Source organism: Vitis riparia, chromosome 16 (assembly GCF_004353265.1).
Source record: "Vitis riparia cultivar Riparia Gloire de Montpellier isolate 1030 chromosome 16, EGFV_Vit.rip_1.0, whole genome shotgun sequence".
Lineage (NCBI taxonomy): Eukaryota > Viridiplantae > Streptophyta > Magnoliopsida > Vitales > Vitaceae > Vitis > Vitis riparia.
The window spans coordinates 6984757-7003997 of NC_048446.1; the positions used below are offsets into that span (position 1 = coordinate 6984757).

The 19241-nt window shown below is 36.0% G+C and overlaps 1 protein-coding gene across 6 annotated transcripts in view; it reads right to left on the reverse strand.

Moving 5' to 3' along the window:
* Positions 1–792: 792 nt before the first annotated feature.
* The window catches only part of LOC117933546 (ATP-dependent 6-phosphofructokinase 4, chloroplastic), a 39479-nt gene continuing 21030 nt past the window's right edge, over positions 793–19241 (reverse strand). The window contains exons 9-15 of one of the 6 annotated variants that reach the window (XR_004654310.1): positions 18141–18270; positions 17995–18035; positions 16646–16870; positions 15548–15596; positions 2109–2263; positions 1213–1492; positions 793–1032 (exon numbers count right to left, since the gene is read on the reverse strand). Coding sequence is in view for 3 of the 6 variants with exons in the window: in XM_034854957.1 (XP_034710848.1) it covers positions 1325–1492; positions 2109–2263; positions 15548–15596; positions 16646–16870; positions 17995–18035; positions 18141–18270 (768 nt within the window). In the remaining 3 variants the exon portion in view is untranslated. Of the gene's footprint in view, positions 1057–1107; positions 1493–2108; positions 2264–15547; positions 15597–16645; positions 16871–17994; positions 18036–18140; positions 18271–19241 lie in introns of those variants that run through there. The other 5 variants (XR_004654309.1, XR_004654308.1, XM_034854959.1 and 2 more) reach the window with 5 other exon arrangements.

Below are 19241 nucleotides of genomic sequence, written 5' to 3' on the forward strand. Positions count from 1 at the left end.
CAAAAATATGTTACCCTTCAAAAAAAAAAATTGAGAAAAGTTAAATTCACAAATATAAGGATTATTTCATTCATTTTAACCAATTAATTCATATATATACTACAACTAAAAATATGATCTACAAGAGCATTATTTCCTAATGGAAAGGAAGAGAAATTGTTAAACTTGAAATACTGATATAGAGTAACATAAAAAAAGATTAGGATATTAGGGAATTGTAAAATTTATATCATACTTACCTAGAATAAATATATTAGATTAAAAAAAAAAAAAAGTTATTCTATAGAAGGATTCTCATTTCTTGTGGATCTTTCAAAGAATGATTCTAGAGTCTCATCGAATAGTTGGGTGTGTATATGATATATGAGACTAGTTCTATATGAACTAAAGATATTTCTAATTTGACTTACTATAGTGAATTTAAATGGGGATTCTAATAGAAGTCCTTCTATTTCGTCTGACTATGAATTCAATGAATAAGAGCTAAGAATTCAAAGAATGGCTGAAAACAAAGAAATGGGAAAACACTGAAGTCTTATGGATTCACAAAGAGCCATGTATAGGAACTAAAAATGAAATATCAAAATAGTTGTGAGTACAAAACATAATGTCCCAATAATTTAACATCTGTTGGGTGATTTCATACCATATTCAAGGAAATCAAGGAAAGATTAACCCGTGTGGTCCACGCACGTGTGTGTGTGTATGGCGTAGTCAGGTTTCAGTGGGGGGGAAAGTATTAAATGAGGTCCAAAAGCTGGTAAAAAAATTAAGAGATTCACAAATGTGGGATTATAATAAAAGTATATAATAAAATCTAAATAGAATTGAAGTACAGATAAAAGGGATCATGTGTAAACAAATAAGACATGCAAAAAAAATGAGACCAGCGTATAAAGTAATAGGACCGGACTTGACTACATAGAATGGAACCTAAAGTTTATGCGTGGCAGTTTCTTGTTGTACCAACTCGGTACTGTAGTGGCCTCAAATTTCCTTAGGCATTGCAGGTAACAGGTCAATGAACAGCTACTGCTGCGTGAGTTCATATAAACACTACGAATATATTGGTATTGATTGAATCTAATAACGAATATAAACATATTGTAGGCGCAACCAGAAATAAGGCATACAACAGAGAAGTAAACGTGATCAAAGCTAGTGAATAAACAAATCATCTACATAAAGAAAGCTACTGAGTTAGGCACTCACTGTATTTGTCCTCTTCACCGCTGCGAGCCCAAAAAGCTTTCATCGTGGAGATAAACAAGATCAAGTGTTGATCCATTGAATTTGGGAATTCCATTGCTTACAAATGTGGAATCTATATAGAGGTAATCTTCATGTTGTCAATCATTTCAATGGTCTCTTTATCAACTCTTTGTTGCATCACTGGGCTCCCTTTTAAGAAACTAGGTTGGTTCGTTGATGAAAGAAGTCTCGCCCACATACGATCCGTCAACTTGATGGTCTTTGTAGTCTCAGTTACGCGCTGCGATACCACATTATGACATTTAAAACCATTACATAGGCAAGACTGACAAAAATATTGGCTGATGGGGAATTTAGAAGATGAGAATCAAAAAGTTTTTCTAATAAAAGTAGCAACTCTGTTAAATATATCCAAGTGTTTAGTATATTAGTAGGGATGTTTTCTCACCACTGTTATGCTTGGCAAACAATGTACAATCGAGTTAACTTTAGCTAAATCACTAAACCCCCCAAACCAAGTTCTTGGAGATTATTGCTTCGTAGAAAGCTTTCTTTTAGGCAGCACACTTTTCCTTCACTTCCTAAAGCTTTGAATCACAGTGGTAGACCATAAAGACAAGCAAAACATATCCCAAACTACCCCCTAGTGCTTTCTAAGTTTTTATTCCTCTTGTTCCTCCCTATGACGTAAAAATTTAAGGAAAAGCATTCAGTTCTATCATTTAACTGGTTTTTACCCTTCTTTTATTTCTTTTGAATTTTGATTTCATTTTGAACTGCAGAGAAAAAGGGCAGTTTCGTTGAATCTTTTTCAATTGGTTGATACGAGATTTCAACTTGAAACACACATATAATCACAAAAGTAGCACAGGCCTGTAAATAGGAGCAGTGCTTACGTCAATTGGAATATAAGCATGTCGGCTGCTTACAGGTCCAATCGTGAAGCCAGTGAACCCTGCCATGGCCCCATGTACAGCACTATGTGCAAGGAGGGTGCAGTAGATATTGTCTGATGCATTACTTGGAATAGCTCGGATCATGTATGTTGGATCTGTAGAGACAAGATAATAAATAAAAATATAATCTTTGAAATTTTTTTAGACAAAATCCTATTAAAAGAATAAACAGTTAGCAATATCAACAATAAAAACCTAATAAAAAATACTTAGCTAATGTTGAACAAAACCTTTATGCAATTATTTAGTGTACAGAGTAGTTAAAACAAAGAAAACCTTAAGCAAAATGTTCATTAACCATAAAAACAGATACACAGGTAATGAGGACCCATATCTACTGTAACTGGAAGTGAAAAAGAGAGTACAAACACTGCTTGCTTAATTATCATATCAGAAAATAAAGAGATTACATCTTAATATATAGACTAGGTTATCCAACCATGTCCTTTATTCTAGGAAATTGAAAAATAAATAACCCTAACAATCTGGACGATTTTTCCAAATTCTAAAACAACCTGATCTAACAATCTGATCCAAATAATAACAACCTGATTCAAATAATAAAAGAAATAAAATAAATAAGATATTTCCTAACTAATCAGATCTGGATAATTTGACTTATTCCGGATTCTTCTACACTCCCCCTCAAACTGGTCTGAAAATATCAATGGCTAGTCTCCTAATTTTTCAAAAGGTAGCTTTTGCAAGACCCTAGGTTAGGAAATCAGCAAGTTGCTCGGTTGTAGGAACATATGTCATGCAAATAATTCATTCTCTATTTTTTCTTTGATAAAGTGTCAATCTACTTTAATATGTTTAGTACGATCATGATAAACAGGATTATGGGAAATGTTTATGGCTGCTTTATTGTCACAATAAATCTTCAGTAGTTGATCCTTTGCTATATTTAGCTCTTCTAATAGTAGCTTCAACCATAGTAGCTCACAAATCCCTTGTACCACTGTTCTAAATTCTGTTTCTGCACTACCCCTGGCAACAACCAATTGCTTTTTGCTTCATGTCACTGAGTTTCTCTAAACAAAAGTACAAATATCTAGAAGTTGATTTTCTATCATTGATAGATCTTGCCCAATTTGCATCTGTGAATGCTTCTATACCCTTGACTTCATTTCTTTTGAAAAATAATCCTTTCCCTGAAATTCCCTTTAGGTATTTCAAGATTCTATATACAACATCGATGTGCTCTTGCGGATTGTGCATAAACTAACTTACTACACTTACTACGAAAGCAATATCAGGTCTAATATGGGATAGATAAGTGAGCTTTCCTACTAAACATTGATAACTTCCCTTATCTACTAGGTTGCCATCCAATTGTTCTCTTAGTTTTAGGTTTGAATCCATTGGAGTTTCAACTGGTCTACATCCCATCATTCATGTTTCCTTTAAGAGATCTAGAGTATACTTCCTATGTGAAATTGATGTAGCCTTCTTACCTTTGGCTACCTCCATACCTAGGAAGTATCTTAAGAATCCCAAATCTTTTTGCTAGGGTTTTTTTTTTAATTTCTTCATTTCTGCTTGATCATCTTCAGTCAATATCATGTCATTAACACAGACAATAAGAATAGTGATCTTATCATCGTTGTGTCTATAAAATAAAGTGTAATTGGATTGAGCTAGTTTATACCCCTATTGTCGAATAGCTTTAGCAAACTTGTCAAACCATGCTATAGGACTGTTTTAATCCATAGAGAGATTTCCTTAGTTTGCACACTGTCCAATTTCTTCTAGCTTCATTGAAACCAAGTGGTAGGTCCATGTAGACTTCTTCCTTTAGATCTCCATTGAAGAATGTGTTTTTTACGTCTAATTATTGGAGTTGCTAATCCAAACTAGTAGCGAAGGATAGTAACTCTCATCATGTTTAACTTTGTAACTAAAGCAAAAGTCCCCTAGTAGTCAATCCCATATGTTTAGGTGAATCCTTTTACCACTAGTCTTGCCTTATAACACTTAATAGACCCATCAGCTTTGTCCTTTACTGTGAAAACTCATTTATACCCTATTAGATTCTTTCCTTCTGGTTTTTGTACTAGCTCCCATGTTCTGTTCTTTTCAAGAGCCTACATTTCTTCTATAACCACCTTTTTCCACTTTGGAATTTTTAGGGCTTCATAAATAGACTTTGGAAATGAAGAAAATTTTTTAAAACAATATTTGGGCTAATTTTTATGGTACCAGTCCTTGCAACTGTTTCTCACCGACCCTACTAAAGGCTGTCAAGAATGTACCTTTCTGGGCCAACAGAAGTGCTAGTGGATTTTGCAGGAGTTAACAGCTTGTATGGCTGTTCGATTTGTTCTTTTGTGAGGTTAAGGCTGCTGTTGTTATCTCCTTGCCATCAAGACGTTGCAGTGTCTGTCATTGCCTAGAATCCTTTAGGATCACATCTATTTCCTCTATTGTCTCTCCAGTTTGGAGGTTTACCATGCAAACGCCAACAATTTTCCTTGTTATGATTCGATCTCTAACAGTGATCACACCAAAGATTTCCTCTCCAATTATTGTGTGGTTCTCCTCTGTTTGAATTCTTGGATCTTCCTACAGCTAATGCTGCATTTTCCGCTGTGTCTGGAGATTCTCCTCTGAGCATGACATGTTTCCTACTTTCTTCTCTTCTTCTGTCAGAAGTGTTCTGATTGCAAGATGTCTACGTACCTCATTTAACTTCTTATGAAGTCCAGCCAAGAAATCATAAATTCTTTCTATATCAATCATCTTTCAGTATTTTGTAGCATCATCCAAACAACTTCATTCTTCATTACTGGACAGATCTAGTTCATTGCATAATCTTGGTAAGGCATTAAAATATTCCGTTACATCAAGATCTCCTTGCTTGAGATTTCGAGCCTTGTTCCTTAGCTCGAACATTATAGCAGAATTTTCAACATCCGAGTATGACCGGTTTAAGGCATCCCACAGCTCCGTCGTGGTTTGCATAATAGAGGTAAGATTGCCCAATACCATTGAGTTAACAAGCCAAGCCATCGCCATAAAATTTTGAGCATCCCATGTATGATAAGTTGGATCATTCTCTTTCAGTTTTTTTGCAGCTCCATTGATGTAACCAATTCTTTCCCTTACTCAAATAACCATTTGAACAGACCAAGACCACTAGAGAAAATTCTTTCCATTGAGCTTGTGGGCTGTTATTTGTAAGGAGGAGCTCTCATAAAAAGTAGTGCAAGCAATTTTAGGGGTCGATTGAGAAGTTTTTGTTGAAACTTCAGAACCATCACCCCTACTTGCTCCTACCATAGTTCTATTTCAACAGCAATCCAACTCTAATACCATGTAACCAGAAGTGAAAAAGAACGTACAAACACTGCTTGCTTAATTATCATATCAGAAAATAAAGAGATAACATCCTGATATATAGACTAGGTTATCCAACCATGACCTTTATTCTAGGAAACTGAAAAATAAACAACCCTAACAATCTGGAGAATTTTTCCAAATCCTAAGACAACTAGATCTAACAACCTGATCCAAATAACAACAACCTGATTCAAATAATAAAAGAAATAAAATAAATAAGATAATTCCTAACTAATCAGATCTGGATAATTGAATTATTCTGGATTCTTCTACATCTACAATTTGTTGCTTTTTAACTACAAAGCAATATGCATCAGCCAACATGGAAAACAAGTACTGAGCCATCCCTTGTGAAAAGAGGAGAAAAGATATAAAAGAAGTCATCTCTCTGAAAGAGGTGACAAGATATAAAAGCAGCATTTCTAGGAGGCCTTTGTGGAGCAGACCTGAAGTGCCACATCAGCAGCATCAACTGTCACATCAGCAGCATATCAGCTACTACAAGTGCCTCATCATTCTCATTCTGCTATGGATCTAGATCACCATTCTTGTCCAGGTAACAACCTTTTCATCCTTTCTTCTATAAACTTCTTGCATTTCTATCATACAATTTTTCTTTGTGCAGTAGCTCTGTTCTGATTTGTACTTGGAGCAACTGCTTCTCACTTTCTTTTGTTAGGGTTTCAATTCACTACTCTTTGTCATCCTGAGTTCTCAACCTGGACTCATGCCTCTTGGGCCTACTTCAGGCACATCCTTGATCCTCAGCTACATCCTTAGGTTTCAAAACCCCCATATTCTAGTTAGCTTTCATTGTTGTAGGGTTTGATTGAGGATCATGGATCCTAGCTTATGCCTAGATCCTAACCTATATGATGCCAAGATAGACTTGTGGTTTGCCAACTTTCTAGGGTGGAGAGTTTGTGGTTGATGGCCGAGCCCTTTGAGAATTAATAGGTTCAAGAGAGGAAGTATTGTCAAACAAGTTCTACGAAGCCTTGAGATGGAGGTGCCTACCAAATCTTCCAAAATGGAAAACACTACAGGAACCTACTTCATTTCAAGAAGTATGGGTGTCTAGTTTCTTGTGGCAGAGAAGGTGGGAGACACCAATGGTTCCTTTGAGGTTTGAGATTGCTCCCTAGGCCATCCATACTTCCTCAGTTCTTCTACTTTGCTAAGGTCCACCCAATGCTCTACCATTCAAATTTATACTAGGTCCTCATAGGCTACATAATTGTCAAATGCCAATATGGATTCAATCTTCGGATTTAGAAAGACCCATTAGGTACAAATTTAAGCTGAAAACACACAAGTTCTCAAGAAACAAGAAAAACTACTTAGATAACAACAAAAATTGGGAACATCTCATCTACATCTATTAGCAGTGAGATTGGTCTTGAGGAGCCGGTCTAAGATAGACTTGTCCCTCACCACCTAGCCAAGCCTTAGGTCAAGGAAAGAGGGAGAATGGACCACATATTAACATAATAGATTTCAACCACATTATCTATGTCTTTCGTATGCCTTTAGAAGATAAATCACACCATTCTCTTTTTCATAGAGAATTTAACTAATCCGATGAAACACTTGGAGCCATTTGTTCAACACGCAATTCGCCAAAGGAAGCCCAACTCTCTTGGGCTAGGGTTGGAGCTTAACGTGCTTGATCTTCTAAGGTACTTGGAGGCATGAATTTTAGAAACTAAGGCCACCCAACAAAGGTTGGCCAAGAGGGAAGAGTGTTAGACCAAAGAAGGGTTGTCACCCCAAGAAGCAAATTGTGTCAACCATGGGCCACCCTAAGGATTCATGGTAGATCTTTGAAAAAGACAATAAAGACGAGGAGATGGTCACCTTAGAGATGGGGGTGAAGAGAAGGATAGAGACCAAGCATTCTTTTTTTGCATGGATTAACTAAGAACAACAAGAGGTGGTGCTAACACCCACTCCAAAAAGTACATAAAATCCTATCACCTATTGATCAGTTTATCCAACAAGGCACACAATGTCTTGTGTGAGCCACTACTTACTCACCATAGGGACCCGACATTCCATCACATGTCTTACTTACCTAAACACTTATTGCATTGGTGGTGCAAAGATCCAAGCTTATATAAGTGTTTATTGCATTTTTACCCTTTTTTTGTTTTTTCTTGTTTTTTGTTTGTCCACTATACTCACCTCGCCCTTTTTCTTTCCTTCTCTTTTCTACCTTGTAGGTAGAATTCTTTTTAGCATAAACCTAAGCTCATGTATGTGTTTACTATGTTTTTACACTTCGTTTGTCTTTTTTTTAGTTTGCAATGCTCACCCTCCACCATTTTTCCTTTCTTCTCTTTTCTACCTTCTAGGTGGAGTTTTTATAGTGCAACTTAAGAGAAAGCTCGACATCATTAAGGAGTAACAAACCTAATGCTCTAGGTTTCAAAAGAAGTGTACTGACCGAAAGTAGAAGGTAGCGAAGCTAGAATGTAGATTGAAAGTGTGCAAGAGGAGGAGAGTAAGCCCTAAATGCCATTAATAGCTGCACTAGGAACTATCTGAGGAACAAGAGGGAGGAGGCCATGATGGTTACTTTGAAGACTAGTAAAATCCTCAAGATGAAGGAGGGGTATAAGGCTTAGGTCCATGATCAAGTCTAAGGCGCCTATAAAAAGGGATCAACCACAAGTACTATGACAAGTACTAACCTTGTCCAAGCATAACATCATGAAGTAACAGATCATTAATGCAACACTATCTGCCTCTGATAGTGCCCTTCAACGAATGATTCTACACCATTAGCCCCAACCTCTAATGTTGTTGTTGCCAACCTTACTTTTTCTTGTTGTTGAAGATCTTGTCTCTCTAGCTTTAAGATTCGAGCAAGTTGTCCTAAGATGAAAGTGTTCCTTAGTAGCAAGAAGACAGTAAAGTTCAATTCATCAACAATGGTCGAGAGTAGGTGCACAACCAAAAACTAGTTTATTGATACTTATTCTCTTTTGCTTTAGTTTTTGGGACAACTTATTTAGCCAAGGTAAATGACTACTATTGTTTTTAACAATTTTGGTTGTAAGGTGCCCTATTGCTTTTTGGGTGGCTTTTATACACTTCTTGTTTCCTTTTTGTGAGATGTGGATGGCCATCTCTCCCTTAAGCTAATGTTATTGCCACTTACATGTGTATTTCGTTACTTATTTTTATTGTGTATACTTTCTGTTTGTATTTGTTGATAATGGACAAGAGTCTTAAGACTAATAGGCATGGCTAGGTTGCTGTTAGTTTGAGACTATGGCACAATAGGTCTATTGACCTCAAATCGATGGGCTAGTATTGTCCAAGGACTCTCGCCTTTCACCTTAACTTTTACATTTAGCATTTTTTCAAAATAGATGCTCTTTCATTTCATCTTCCCATTATGGTTGTTTAAAAAGCATCATAAAAGGTCAAATACAAAAAACAATTGGAGACACTCTCTAGAGCATGAGGTTATCCTTGTGGAAGTGTCACAGTGGTTATACTAGGCCTTAGCTCATTGGTGGCAGCTAGTTAAGCATATTAATGTTGCCTACCACTTCTCATCCACAAGGTCAAGCTCTATAGCCTACCTTCAAATGTGTTTTATTTGATGGTAAGTGATTAGGTGGACCAAGTCAACAGAGCTTCCAAGCTATCATCCTATAGACTTTAAACTCATTTATTAATAAGGTTAAGACTACAACATCACCATGTGAGTACGATAGCAAGACCACATCTATTGTGGTAAACATAGTTTTAAAAGGCTCAAGGTGCACCAAGACGCAAAGTTCTCCTAGAGCCTGAGGCACCAAGCGCACTTAAGGCGTTGACTTTAGTGAAGTAAGGCACACCTTATTTTACATATATAATCTTATATAATACAATTAAATTTAATAACTGTTTATTTGTCCTAAGTGCATATATCATCAAATATTATCCAAAATTTCAATCTAATCAATAAAAAAACATAAAATAAATAGCTTTAAGGATAAAAACTAAGCATCATGATTGTTTTATTTATCATAATAAATAGATAAATAAATAAAATAAAAATATTACATAATGTATTCATTTCATAACCATAATAAATAGATAATTCATTATCATAAATAAATAGATAAATAAAAAAAATTAGATAAATAAGTAGTTTCCATCTTTCACAATTTTATTATCATAATAAATAAAAAATAGATAAATAAATTAATTAAATAAAAATATAAAAATAAGAAAATATCAATTAGATAAATAAGTAGTTTCCATCTTTCACAATTTCATTATCATAATAATTAAATAATGGATAAATAAATAAATTAATTAAATAAAAATATGAAAATACAAATTTAAATGCCCAAAAGAGACTTAGTGACAAATAGAAGTTGCGCCAATGCCAACCACCAAGCACGCACCTCTCTTCTTCTTCTCCTCTTCTTCTTCCTTGGTTCTTGTTTTTGTCCTCTTCTCAATATCTACTCTCTATTAAGCCTTAATTTTAGGCTTTTGTGTTTTTTAAAAGCTCATTTTGGGCTATGAAAAAAAAAAATATTTCTTCTCCTTCTCTCACGTTCTCACAATCCACTTCCAGCCTTAATCTGGGCATTTTTTTTGTTTTTATTTTACCAACAAAATGCAGCGTTTTGAACTGGTTTATTTTTAAAGAAAAAACAGGGTGCAAAATGAAGTCATTTTAGACCCTATTTTTTCTTTAAAAATAAACCAGTCCAAAACGTTGCATTTTGCTGGTGAAATAAAAACAAAAAAAAAATGCCTAGATTAGGGCTAGAAGTGGATCATGATCGAGGAGAAGAAGAAGAAGAAGAAGAAGAAGAAGAAATAGAGAAGGACTCCTTTTTGGAGCTTTGCACTTGGTTGAAGGTGTGTGCCTTCCACGCCTAGACAACGCCTTCTTCAACAGGCTACGCCTAGAGTAAGGCGAGGAGCTAGAGCTCCGTCTCGCACTGCCTTGTGCCTAGGAAGTGTCCCTTTTAAAGCTATGGTGGTAAACATGATAGGACTATGTATTGGTTAGAGGGATACTAGCAACAAGGGTAGATGGCACCACAACTAAGTGACAATGACGGTTTCACTTTTTTTTATTTTTTAGCATCTTATTCACTTAACCCTCAAAGTCATAATGTTTGTTAACGAGGCCCCCATGAATGACATGGATTAGAAGAATTGGGCTTGTTTTAGTCCTTATCACAAAAAACCTATTATTGGAAAGGTCATGTCTTTTGTGGCACCAACATTTTTTAACTCCAGTGTTAGGCCATATGATGTCGAAGTCATCAACCTTCACTAGAGACTCCATGTAATATCGCAAGTTCTTACACCATTCAGCAACGTGGTCTTTATCCTAGTGGTATTCATGATAGCAGTTGCTATCTCTTCCTTTCGAGTCCCTCCCTAATGAGTTGTGGCCACTTGAAAGCATTTTTTTTTACCAAGTGTTCAAAATGTCCTATTCCAAGATCAATCCAAGTTGCACTTTCTTGATGAAATCTCATCCATTGGATCAAGGGCTTCTTTCATTTAAAAACCCAAAACTTGCTTCCCGTTCTACAGAGAGAAAACCAGAGACCTAGCAGCCATTCCCCTTTTGCCCTCATTTCTTTCCAAATTTGGGGTGTTTGGTTGCCAAGAAAATTCCATTTTCTTCCTATTTTTTCAGCGGTTTTCCAACATATTTTCTTCAAAAGAAAAAAAATGGGTTGATTCTTCAATTCATTCATCTCTCATTTACTCAATTGATTGGGCCTAGGTGAAAACCTATTTTCTTCTTGTGTGGATTCAAAAAGAGGCCGAGATTAAGCTTGGTGTGGGCTCTAAGTTTGACCTAGAAGGTGTGAAACTGAATGTGGAAAGGTGCTAGTCAAGGGGTCCGGGAAGGAGTGGTAGGCATGATCTAGATAAAACCTTGTATTCAATTTTTGTTCTTCATAGTGGACATTTCGATTGGTTGTAGGTCCATGGTTTTTTATCTCTTCAAAGGTTTTCCACGCAAATCCTGGTGTCTTGTCTCTTTTTCTCTTGTTCTAATTCTTGATTAATTTTTAGTTTAGCTTTACATTTGATGTTTGTGGATATAGTTGATTAGAAGAACAATAAGCTAATATTGGGAGCTTGAATCAATGAGAAAATTGCAATTGTGAACTGTTTGGGGAATGTTGCTGCATTTGCTTGTGACTTGCATTTGAAATCTATTGGGAAGTGTTGTTGCATTCATATTTGTATGTGATATTTACTTCAGGGTGTTGGTGAATAGGTCCTCTTCCAAAGACATACATGTTGGCATTGTGGATGAGTTTTTTTAAACAAGGTGAGCGTGTCTTAGCTAAAAGCCTTCTCAATCAAAGCCTAGGCTATAATGCCTATCAGTAGGTCATGATGGCCATTATTTCATTATTTCCTTCAAGCTACATCACTTGGTGACAATCTTTGAACAAACTATAGTACGGTCTTTCTAATCTAGATCCTCAAATTAAAGAGTGTTGACCTTTGCCCTTGGCTTGGCAAAGCAACAATACTAGACTGTCAACACCTTGCAGAGGTTATAAAAGGAGTATACAAACTTTGCAAGCATTAATGGAACTAAGCAAAGGTTGAAGATTGTGGTCTGGCTAAAGCATTTAGAGCCGCAAGCAATGGTTCTAGCCCCTCCGATAGGATTGAAAGGGAATTCACAAAGGTCAAGTGCTTATCCAACCAAGGCTTTAGGATCTCATTCTCCTATTAGAGTTGTTTAATAAGTTGGAGTAGATATCGCATCAACATTAGTCCTTGGTTTTTACATCTCTATTTTCCCTTGTAGTGCATAGATCCTCTCTTCTATCATGGAAAAAAGCAGATTAAGTTTATGCCATAGGTCAATGGCTTCTCTATACAATTTTCACAAACAACGCTAATTGTTGTTCAGAAATCAAATGTTGTAGTGGAATTAAGCTAGCACTAACATGGAAGCTCCTTATCAAATGATAACTGATTTCATGTTTACCATCCTCCAACCTATAAGAGCAAGCCATCCAATGGATCCTACAACAACTCCTCTGATGAATAAGTCAATAGATGTGGAATCAACAGAACATTGAGGGAATGTTGAAAGATAGATGATTCAAAGATCTCTAGATCATCACTTAGTATTTCTTAGGTGACAAGTGGGCTCCAGCACCTCCTTGATGGGATGAATCTCTTATTCACCATTTAGGCTAATTATAACTGTCTTTGATCATGATTAGGTCAATAGGATTAACTTGATTAGGTCAATTGAGTTGATTCCAACTATGGTCGAATTGCTATTTACCAACATACAATCAGTTACTCATCCTACATGTGGATGGTTAAAATTACACTTAAAAAATTGTTGCATACTTTGGGGTAGAGGACAATAGTATATGTGATGCTATTGAAACCTTACAAGGGAAGTCAAAGCACCAGTTTCTACAATCCCTTAAAAGTGATTTAGGCTTGCATTGTAAGTCAATGCTCTTGACTACATATAATGAGTCAAACTCTATCCAAGGTTCATGCCCATTTGCAAAGACATCTCCACCATATGGCAAGTTGCATAAAGCTCCATATTCTTTAGATCATGTTAAGACGAATTAGAAAAAGTTGACTAGATGATTTGATGATTGAAAAGAGATGTTCTTTACAAATGGAACCCATGTACTTCGACTTTGATCAAATGGGTGTACTTGGGTGTATTGAAGATAGGTAGTAACCATGTTGATCCCACTTGAAGTTGTTAGCCTAAGGGGAGTACCAACAAAACATACTTCCAGACCTACGTTATGTCTCCTTGTAGATTTCATAGGACATATGCAACAATTTTTAAAGGTAATCCCCACTATCCACGTGTAAGGCAAGTAATCAATAGTGCAAAGTTTGTTGATAATTTGACAATGATTTAAGTCAACTAAATTAACCCAACAATGGTCAAAGATAGTTGCAAGTAGCCTTTATGGAAAATAAGATATCCATCTCATCAAGGAGGTTGTGAAGCCCGCTTGTCACTTAAGAAATACCAACTGACAGTCTAGAGATCTTCGGTTCCTTTATCACCCAATATTCCCCTAGTTGCACATTTACTAACTTATCCATCAGAGGCGTTGTAGATGGAACCCATCGAAGCACTTGCTTTTCTAGGTTGGAGGGGAATGTAAAGCAATCAACCACCTGATCATAAGCTTTCTCAATGTCTAATCTATGGTTCACACACACCCTTCTACATGTCAACCTCAAAGTAGTAGCCTCATTAGTAATCAACATAGCATTGAACATTTGTTTCCCCTTGCAAAAGCATTATGAGAATCAAAGATCAACCTTCTCTATAGCCTATTAGCTAACTTTAGCCAAAAGCTTATATAATCCACCTACCAAGCTTTATAGTCCTTAACTCTTATATCCTCCATCCTGCCTTGTTTTGGGACTAGCACCAAGAAAGTAGCATTTAAGCCTTTTTCAAACTGTCTCAAGGTTGTAATAGTCCAACAAGAAGTACAAAACATCTTCTCACTATAGATCAACACTTCTCCTAGAAAGCCATGGAAAAGCTATCTCGGCATGGTGCTTTGTCATTACCAAGCTCTAACGTAGTCATCATCACTTCCTCCCTAAAAACTCCCTCTAGAATCTCCTTATCAAAAGACTTTAGGAGTTTGAATTCCCCCTACTCCAGGACTCAAATTCCTAGGATTAGAGTAAAGTCGCTCAAAAAAGCCACATACCGCAAATCAGTAAGCTCAGAAAGCCATTCCCATCCAACTTGAGACTACTAATGAGGTTGTCACGCCTAAGTGCATTGGTCAACTTTTGGAAGAACTTAATATTCCTGTGCAATCTCAATCTTTATTCACAGGCAAGATTTATGCACCCAATTATCTCTTAGGGAGAAAATCTTCCACAAATTGAGTTAGCTTTTCATAGATCAAAGAATAGTGCTACACAAATGAGTCCTTTTGAAGTAGTATATAGCCAAAATTCTTATAGTGTTTTGAATCTATAGCATCTCCTAAGGGAGAGTTAGTGTGAGAGTCAGGATATGATCAATCATCTCCACACTATTCATGAGGATGTGAAAAACCATATTGAGGTTACATGGAGGGTATGGATCTAGCTGCAAGAAAACTACTGTATTTTATATTTTTGTTTTCTTTTTGGCTTAGAACATGAGGAAACTGATTTGATCCATCTATGAACCTCACTTTCTTCCCCTTTTTTCTTTCTCTTCCATCAAACAATTCAATTCTAACCAAGAGAGTTCCCTCTATGCCTCAAAAGGGTACTCTTATCCATTACAATCTTAATGCCTGAAATGTCATTTTAAAAAATTAAAAAATTAAAATAAAAAATAAAGGAGAACGATAGGGTTCCAAATTTCCCCTCCAATGATTCCACAAGTTTGACTTAGTAACATTTGGTACAAACCCAAAAACCTCAAACTAGGCCAAGCCCTTCAACTTTGAGATGATTTTACCCATCAACAGGAAAAGTAAACAGAACCTGAGATCCCTTTGCCTCAGCCCTCTAGGTACGCTAAACCATCTATACACTTTAACTACCATAATCATGACTAAGTTTATTTCTCAACCACTAGTATGTGCATCATAAATAATTCTTGACACATATGGTTAAGGCATATATATTCAAAAGAAATTAAGCATATGCAAACTCATGCATGCCTAATAGAACTTTTGTCTAAAAAGTAAAGTATTATTCCAAAATCACAAATTTTCAATAGAAGAACCACCAACCTTAATCCATATGAGTCTAAAACTCTCAAATTTTTCCAAAAAAAAAAAAAAAAAAGTTGTCAAGGAACAATTTTAAAATTTCTTTTCCCCATTCAATTCAAATTTTCTAATCCCAACTTTTGTGCTCAATCAAATTGAGTCAAGTTTGCTAACTTATTCTTCTGACTTTTCTAAGTCACAAATTAATGAATATGCTGAAAAATATACTTGTGAGATAGAATTCACATGATGTTCCAGTGAGAAACAGAAAAGAAACCAATGACCATACCACTACTTGAGAAATACCTATATATTTCATATTTATTGCCATCTTCTGTACCTTTGTGAAATGATCCTGTGACATTAGCATGTAATGAATAAAAATGAAATAATAGTGGAAAAAAGACCATAGAAACAAATTAGCCACTCCTACAAAAGTTCTAGAAAAGACTGAACTCAAACCAAAATAATAGATGTAGCAACAAGAACTGTTTGAACACTGGTAATCAAGCAAGGCACAAGATTCTATTTCAAGTGTCCACATGGAATAATAACATGTCTTCTTACTGTCTTACAGAAAATAATATAGGAACATATCATCCTTATTCCATTTCACTTTTTTTTTTCCTCCCTTATTTGTTTATGTGCATTATTGAAATATAGATACAGAACTTTCTGGAAATCACTTCAAGAACTCACCATGACAGGTGGGCAGAGAGGGGGAAATGTGACAGAGATTGACATAATTGGTTTTGGCAATTTGTCAACAGAAGTACCTTTACTTTCATGTTCTTGCACATGCAGGGGAAAGAGCAGATGAATTTTATCAAAAATAAGAGCTGGATGATACTGAAAATTTTGGAAAATGAAAATGAGTTTGTTCCTTGCCAACATTTTCCAGTTTATATTGGTAATTCTCCTGAATTTCAAAATGCAATCAGAAAAAAAATATAATGTTACAAGAAACCAAGACCAAGAATAATTAATTCTAGACATCAATGAAAGTGGCCCAGAAGAAAATGTCCTTTAACAAATATACTCAATCTCTCATATCTTGTCAGTTAGAACCAATTTTTCTGGAAACTCAAAGATGTACATAACTAACACAAAGATTTCCAGGAAATTTGAAAGACATATGCAGCAAAACTAGAGAGAGATATTCCAGAAAGGTTCCTAAATACATCTATATCAACTGCAATATCAGCTTTTAAGGCCCAAGCCTACTAGATGACCGCCATGCTACAGTAAATTACTGTGAATGATCAAAGAATATTGCAAACCCCCATGTTCATAGTTTGAATGAGGGAGTCACAGATAGTTCGATAAGATTTCAAACAGAACTGATATCATAGTTTAGTAAACATTAAGATCATGAACCAAGGAAGGGAAATATCATTACTATACCTTGATCTTTTGAGATAGCCAAAGACCAACATCTAGAAGTAGCCTGTTCCCTGAGGCATCTTTCTCACTAACTGCATGCATGCTCTGAGCAATGTATTCCTGCCCTGCTCCTTCTGCCAACACAATAACTACGTGCCCATTTTCTTTGAGCCGCTGTTCAATAAATTCAAAAAGCCCACCCTGGCCTTCAAGATAGAATGGAGACTCTGGAATCAAGCAACAATCCTGTCACAATCCCAAAATATTAATAGATCTTGAAATTTGTCATGGTATTAGTAACGGGAGTTTATGACACCAAGAAAGCATATCCCTAATCCTCAGATCCTCTTTTTACCTCTTTATTTTTATTAAATAAGTAACAAAATAGGTACACAAAAAAGGGATGAAAGCAGGAATGAACCCTTGGTTTATAAAGATGCCAATCTATAACCAGCAGGAAACAAATCCACAACCTCATTGACTGCAGAAATGGAAGACGAAATAAAGACTCTTTCAAACTTACTCCCATTTCTTGCTGCATTTTGTTTGAAGATGGATCAACCTTAGGGATCTCACAACATGCAACTATTTTATTCTTATAGAATCCCTTAATTATTACTTCTAATAAATACAAACAACTAGAAACTTTATAAGGAACCTGTTAAGTACATATTTGGAAACAACTAGAAACTTTACAAGGAATCTGTAAGCACATATCTGGATTCTGGAAAACCAGTTAGAATGATATATCAATGGGAATAGGGTTCTAAGTATGCAAATCTCAGGTGAATCTATCAATACCAAACTCAGTCAAAGATGCCAATTTTCATCAATTTTAGCAAGAGAAGTTTTCATTTCTTACTGTGAACATTTCCAGTTCCCCAATTCTCCCCACAAACATCATGCTTCTCAAAGTTTTTCCAGAACCAGTAATAATGATGCAACTGATTATTCTGATTTCTTTTTTCAAAAACAACAATCTCAGTTTAACCAACTGATTATGTGCTTTCTCATGCCATCTCCAAACTAGTGTTTACCAATAGTCCAAGAATTTCAAGTGTCAGCATAGTTTAACAGGGCATGGTAGCAACCAGCCTAAACAATTTGAAAAGGGTGCTCCTTATTTGAAATTCAATCCAACTGGATGACTGAAATATAACTCATTTTTTGCCATTTCATAGGCCAAAATGGGATATAAACTTGTGTTCTTCTCTATTACTGTTAGTAAATAGTCCTATATTCTCAGCAAGTGGTTTAGAACACTACATCTATATGAAGTGTGATACATTCCAAAAGAGATTAAATTTTGTTTCATAGATCGTAGTGATCAAATCATGATTACAGACTGTGATATAGGGCCGATGTCTTACCACATCTCTGCTCGCCAAAGTTGCAAACATGGCAATGAACCCTGCAGGAAATGTTAACAAACATTAAACACAGAATAAGAAAAGAAGATATTGAAGATCCTAGAACTATAGATATGTCCTTCAGTATATAATGCTAACTCTCTAACCGCTATATCGGCCCATAAGTTTTACAATTCCAACTCCATTTTCTACACTTTCAACTTCCACATGTGCAGCATTGATTGCTCTCTGAGCTTCCTCAACAGCAGTATCAAAACCAAAAGACTTGTCTATCACCTGAAACAAGAAGTTATTATCATATTAGAAAATTAAAAGGAAAGTATATTGATAACAGAATTTGGAGAACATAGACTTCACCTAATAGTTCACATAAATATGAGTAGAAGATGTACATAGCTCTGGGTTCAATTTGTGATTTGTGGCCTTCTGGATTTACACAAAGGAGTCTTTAACAGACCCATAGGGTCAGTGGTGGAGGGGTAAAATGCTTTGCCTGGAGCTTGTGGCCACTTATGGAGGACAAGAGACCCTATCAGAAACAAGACAAAGGGAATTAGTGTGGATCCCATGTTCTACAAGGTAATCCAAGGCTCTGATGGATCAGCAGACTGGAGGGAAATTCTGCTGCGGTAGATGGGAAGCAGCTAGGAACTTGGGCCTCACTCAAGTGGCAATGAGTTGGACATGAAAGCATTTCAGGTGATTCTAAGTCAAGGGATGTGGACAAATTTTCAAGAGGACCTCCTGATGCTACCATTACCGAGTCGTCTAAATTGAGTTAGGTCATGGTGAAGCTATGAAAGGATTTGCTCTTCAAGTTGGATTGGCAAGGAAGTAGGAGCATAAGATAGAAACTAAGGGATTGAGCAAGGGGTGAATTCTCCAATGTCATTGAGGGAGATGGATATCAATGGAGCGCACGGAAAAGAGAATGTTGAAGTTAGTCATTAATCCATTTAACTGAGTCTGGATGTGGGACAACAACTAGAAGAAGGTAGACAAGGGGCTTGGTAATAGTGATGTTAACATTTGAAAGGGAAAGGGAGAAGGAGCTTGGTGACAATGCTGTTAACATTTGAAAGAAAACTATTCAGACAGGAAATTAAACAGAGAATTAAGATGGGGGATAATGACCCAGACGCTTTAGGAATCAGTTCTTAGTAGGATTCAGGATTTCAGCATGTCTCCCATGGGTGTCCTATGAAAGCACATGAAGAAAAAAATATGATATTACTTTCTATAATATG